The 5,136-nt window shown below is 46.7% G+C and overlaps 1 protein-coding gene across 1 annotated transcript; it reads left to right on the top strand.

The window, feature by feature from the left end:
* Nucleotides 1-2,422: 2,422 nt before the first annotated feature.
* TEOVI_000514100 (acyl-CoA dehydrogenase, putative) lies at nt 2,423-4,246 on the top strand (the record flags this gene model as incomplete). The annotated part of the gene is made up of 1 exon (XM_067221234.1): nt 2,423-4,246. One exon carries the CDS (start codon nt 2,423-2,425, stop codon nt 4,244-4,246), a length of 1,824 nt encoding a protein of 607 aa, XP_067077335.1.
* Nucleotides 4,247-5,136: the final 890 nt, after the last annotated feature.

Below are 5,136 nucleotides of genomic sequence, written 5' to 3'. Positions count from 1 at the left end.
TTTTTTTTTTTAGTGCATAGCCGTTACCAAAGCGACCAACGGGCTCTCCAGTTTTCGCACACATGAAGAGGGAACGAGGAAGGGTGGGTGTAAGCGCAAGGTTTCAATTCGGTGTGATGTGTGTTTGATATTATGAATGTTTGTTTATTTATTTATACATGTTTCCTATCCTTGTGTGCGTGCCTGCGTGCGTGTGTGTGTGTGTGTGTGTGTTTGTGTGTGTAGTTCTTGTGGTAGGCAAAGATGTGAACACAGAGGTGTAGGGGAGGGAACATAGGAGTCACTGTCATAATTTCTTTAACCTTTCCTACCGCTCCTCATCCTTTTCCTTCATTTTATTTTCTCCTTTTCAGTTGATACACTTCGTTGCCCTTAAGGAGGGTTGGGTGGTAGGAGAGGTGAAGTGAAACTTTCTGGTTTGTAGCTGTGGGTATTTGACTGTGGGGGAAAGAGGGAGGCGGGTGGTGGATGAGAGGTGATGAGGTCCTTCCTCAGGTTTACTTGTAATCGTTGGGATTGTGATTGTGCCCATTGATGTCATAAGAGAGGAAAGGGGGGAGGAGTATTGTGGGCGTAATTAATGGGAATGGGAACGATGATGTGTGGTGCGCGTGCCGGCTGGGAATCCACGCTACCAAGTACATCAACTCTTAGTTTTGGCTACTCCTTGTTACCCCGCGTTTCGTTTCTTTTTGTTTGTTTTATTATTATTTTCATAGTGCCCCGTTCCCGTTTTTGTGTTCCGCTCTGCGTGTCTATTAGGGCTTTTGATTGATTCCGGTGGTTCTTTCGGTGTGGTACGTTGGGTGTCGCTTTTGGCCTACCGAGGGAGCGTAAAAGCAAACTAATAAAGATAATAGTGAATGGATCTTTTTATTGTCAGCAAGAGAAAAGAGGTAACAGAGAGGAAGGAATGAAAAAAAAAAATTATGAAGGGAGTAGTGTGTGGTGTTGACGGCGTTTGGGGTGCGATGCGTCAGCACAATGAAGGTCGCGCAATATGTCGCTTTCTTTCATTTGTGCATAACCGCGCTAAGCAAAATTCAGATATGTGAGGCGAATAGGAGGGGAGGGGGACGGAGGCGGAGGCAGAGGCAGAGCCGCCCCCCTTTTTTTTCTTTTCTCTAATCCCTGCTGTTCGCAACACGTTTCACCGCTCTTTAGTTTATTTTCTTGAACGAGATCGAGTTAAGGGGTGGCGAGGGAAATGTATGAATAATGAGTAATAACTAATACTAACGGCAATAGTAACTAAAGTAACGAAACAAAAGGAAAAAAGGCAACAAAAAGAATGGATAATGACAAGAGAGGAGGTAGATAGGGCGACTAACACTAACGTAATGTGATTCGCGCGTACATTATACACATATAGGTACAACTGTACTTGTGTGTTCCACGTGAGGAAGAAAAGGAACAAAGGAAGGTGCAAGGAAGATAAGGTAAGATGAGAAGGAGGGGGCGGCGCTAAAGAAAAGAAACGGAGGAGGGAGGAAAAGAAAAAAATAAAGCGTTTAAAACGGAAAGAAAGGAAAAAAAAATGAGAAAAAAAATACTGTAAGGAAACAAATAGCGATACAGTTCGACTATGGTGATGCGAGGGGTGGGTATAAAAAGATACGAAGCGCGAGAGGGCAAGTTGGTAGCCTTAATTTTTGGTTATTCGTTTCCTTCCTTCCTTCTCTTCTCTTCTCTCTTCCCCCCTTTCTTTTCCTTTTATCCGTTTTCTCTTCCCTCATTTTGCTTTTTTATTGTTACGTTGGGTGGGGGGATTGCATAGGTGAGAAGGAAGAGAAAGGTGGTAGCAAGCTGAGTAAGATGTGCCACAACATTTTGTTTTTTTTTCTTTCTCTGGGTTCAAAGATATCCTGATGGTTCGAACTACGGAAAGAAGGAAAGAGCAGTGGCGTGGTACCCAGCACGCTGCTTTCCGCTAATGTTTGAAGTGGTTGTTAGCCGTTGGCGCGAGATTAAAGCGTAATGAAGACACGTTTCCCCCTTTCCCCCTCCTGTGTCCATCTTCCTTTCGGTAGTTCTGCCGTCAGTGCCGTTTGCGGAATACCATTTTAGTTTGTTAGATGACATATCAACCTGTTGGGCTCTTTTTCTTTACCGGACCAAACCAATATTTAATAAAGAACACATATATATAAATTATACTGGTTTTCGTATTTGAAAGCCCTGAGCGAGCGCAGGAAATCCACCCTTTTCGCAACCGCAGCGTGCGGTGGAATCTTACAGAGTTCGGGAAAAAGAACAGGAGGCTCGCACAAAACCACGATTGGCTTTCAGTGTTTATCAAAGCGGAGGTAAATAACAGAAGGCATTGGGAGAGGCTGGTTTTCAGATAGGGAGGAAGTCTTGGAGGCATTCAAAGGATTAAAGAGGGAGGAAGGTGTGGAGGGAGCGTAACAAACACTAAGCCATGTTTCGTCGTAGCCTTTCCCGCCGTAGTCTGCAGTATCAACCATGCTTCAAGGACCTTAGCTTCCTCGTGGAAGACGTGTTTAACATGTATGCGCACTATGAAAAACTTGGGTACACCAACGTCAAGAGGGAATTTCTTACCAACCTTCTTGCTGAAGCTGGAACCCTCGCCACAACGTCACTTCTGCCGCTATACTCTTCTAGTGACGTTGAGGGATGTCAGTGGCTGCAGAATAGCCAAGTTGGTACACCAAAAGGTTTCGAGGCCGCTTATAAGACACTGTGCAGTAAGGGATGGATCGGTATTAGCCAACCACTGGAGTTTGGCGGCAAAGCGTTGCCATACTCAGTTGGTAGTATCACGCGAGAGGTCATGGAAACAGCAAATCCACCACTTTTAACGTATGCCACCCAAAGCATAGGAGCAGCTGAGGCGCTGATGACATGTGTAAGCGCGAAGAAACATGAAATGTTTCTCAGGCGGCTAGTTTCTGGGGAATGGAGCGGTTCGTTGAGCCTCACCGAGGGGCAAAGCGGAGCGGCTGAAGGAGTGGTTACGGCAGAGCGGGCACAAGATGGGACATACAACTTGACGGGGACGAGGAATTTTATCTTGGCCGGGGACCATAACCTCACAGCAAATGTGCTTTATGTTGTGCTGGCACGATTACCTTCCTCACAGGCGACAGGCACCGACTTGTCGCTGTTCCTGGTTCCGCGCCACGTACCAAAGTCGGATGGATCGCTGGAAACTGAAAGGAATGTAAAATGCCTTGGATTAGAGGCCACCATGGGCATGAAGGGTAGCTCCATCTGTCGAATGGGGTTCGACAATTCGACCGGCTACTTTGTTGGGGAGTTCAATTCGGGTGTGAAGCGGACGGTAACTACCACGAACACGGCGGCCGTTGCAGCTGCAGTGCAGGGTGTCTGCCACGCTGAACTTGCTTTTCAAAATGCCCTTTCACGAACTCGTGGGTGCAACTCACAGTGCACGTCGGAGAGTAGTACATGTGCAGAAGGTACCAGCACCGTATTAATACCCGACGCGAACATGCGTTTGAGTATACTCTTTGCCAAAGCCGTGGCCGAGGGAGGTAGGGCGCTTTCGTTAGATGTTTCACGACTTCTTGACATTTACCACAACACGACGGATGCCACCGCGCGTGAGGGGATGGGGAACAAAATTAACTTTTACTCCACTATAGCCAATACGTGCCTAACCACATGGAATTTTCAGGCCATCTCCCGTTGCCTGTGGATGTGGAGTCCGCAAGGTGTTGTGAAGGGCAATGATATGGAGCAGATTTTGCGCGACGCCCGCGCTGCTGCGCAGCACAGTGGTGTTATGACGTCCAATTCAGTTGAATTCCTCAATCGGCACATATTGCCTCTGCACACGGAGGAGGTCGCAACCTTTGGCAGTAATGTTCGTGCGCTGGTGCGGCCATATCTTTTTTCGAGGGGTACCATCGGTCAGTGTGCCCGGCGTCTGTGGCTACTCCAAAAACAGTGGCGGTTGGGTATTGCCAAGGTGAAGATGTTAGCCATGCAAGAGCCCGATAGCGTCGGCGCTGTGTCGGAGGATGTAATCATGTACGCGGGTTACATGGTGTTGGCGTACAATTGGTTACGTATGGCCACAGTGGCACAAAAACTTATTGACTCTGGGAAAGATGTAGACGGCTTCTATCGGTGTAAGGTGGATGTTTGTCAGTATGTCTTTCAGTACTTGGTACCGTACGCGGATGCGCACTTTCAGATTATGCAGAACGGCGCCAGCGTCATGAAAAGTTGCGAGTCGACATGGGATCTTAGGTGATAACTCGAGCTTTTTTTCCTTCGCAACATTTCGAATGCTTAACAGGACGACGGATTGAAGTTTCTTTGTTCATGTGCAGGAAAGGAGACACGTAAGCTGTGTACTTGCGTTGTTGTTGTTACTGTGATAATTTGACGTTGAATTCACGAAAAAAAACTCTGTCAGGGAGGGGAATGTTACGTGGAAGACACGTACTCACCTACTTTAGTTTTGATGTGCTTACCCCACTAATTATTTTTCTATGAGGTGGCAAGGAAGGAAAGGTTGTTGTTTTATCGTTATTGGACTAACTTCGCATCAATCAGGAGGGCTGTGGGGGCGAACGAATGCTCCAACAAAGTTCAGGTGAACTCTGGTTCTGTTTCTAGTTGGTGAAAAGGAAGAAAGAGAGGCACCCGTGTTTCTGTTTATGTAGTTGTTTACGTTGCTGGAAACAAGCTTATAGTGGCCACTTCTTGTTATTACTATTATTTATTTTATTTTACTGTTTTCGAGTTTCGAATATTCATAGCATGACGTTTGTCGAACCGGCGAAAGATTCGAAACATCGTCGTTGATCCACCGAGTAGGTTTGTTCAACGGTTCTACTCCTTTCATGTCGTTTTTAACTATCGAATTCATTCCATTTATTAATCACCACGGCAGCGACTTCCCTTACGTGTCTTGGGATCGTTGCTGTTGAGCGCAGCGGGGATTTGAAGTGGGGAGGCAAATGAATAGCATTATCTGCACGATTGCACGAGCGGTGGCGGACATTGACTTCCTGAATCCAGGGCGAGGTATTAGTTCGCTACTGCAGTGCTGCTCCCCGCCAATAGGTGTGGCTAACTTATTTTAACTTGCGTTCCCCCACTTTTTTTTACCTCCAAGATGCCAAGTGGCCATTAGAA

Source organism: Trypanosoma equiperdum, assembly GCF_001457755.1.
Source record: "Trypanosoma equiperdum strain OVI genome assembly, contig: ctg_1366, whole genome shotgun sequence".
Taxonomy (NCBI): Eukaryota; Euglenozoa; class Kinetoplastea; order Trypanosomatida; family Trypanosomatidae; genus Trypanosoma; species Trypanosoma equiperdum.
Note: the sequence above shows the minus strand (reverse complement) of the source record. Positions and strands in the feature narration are given on the sequence as shown.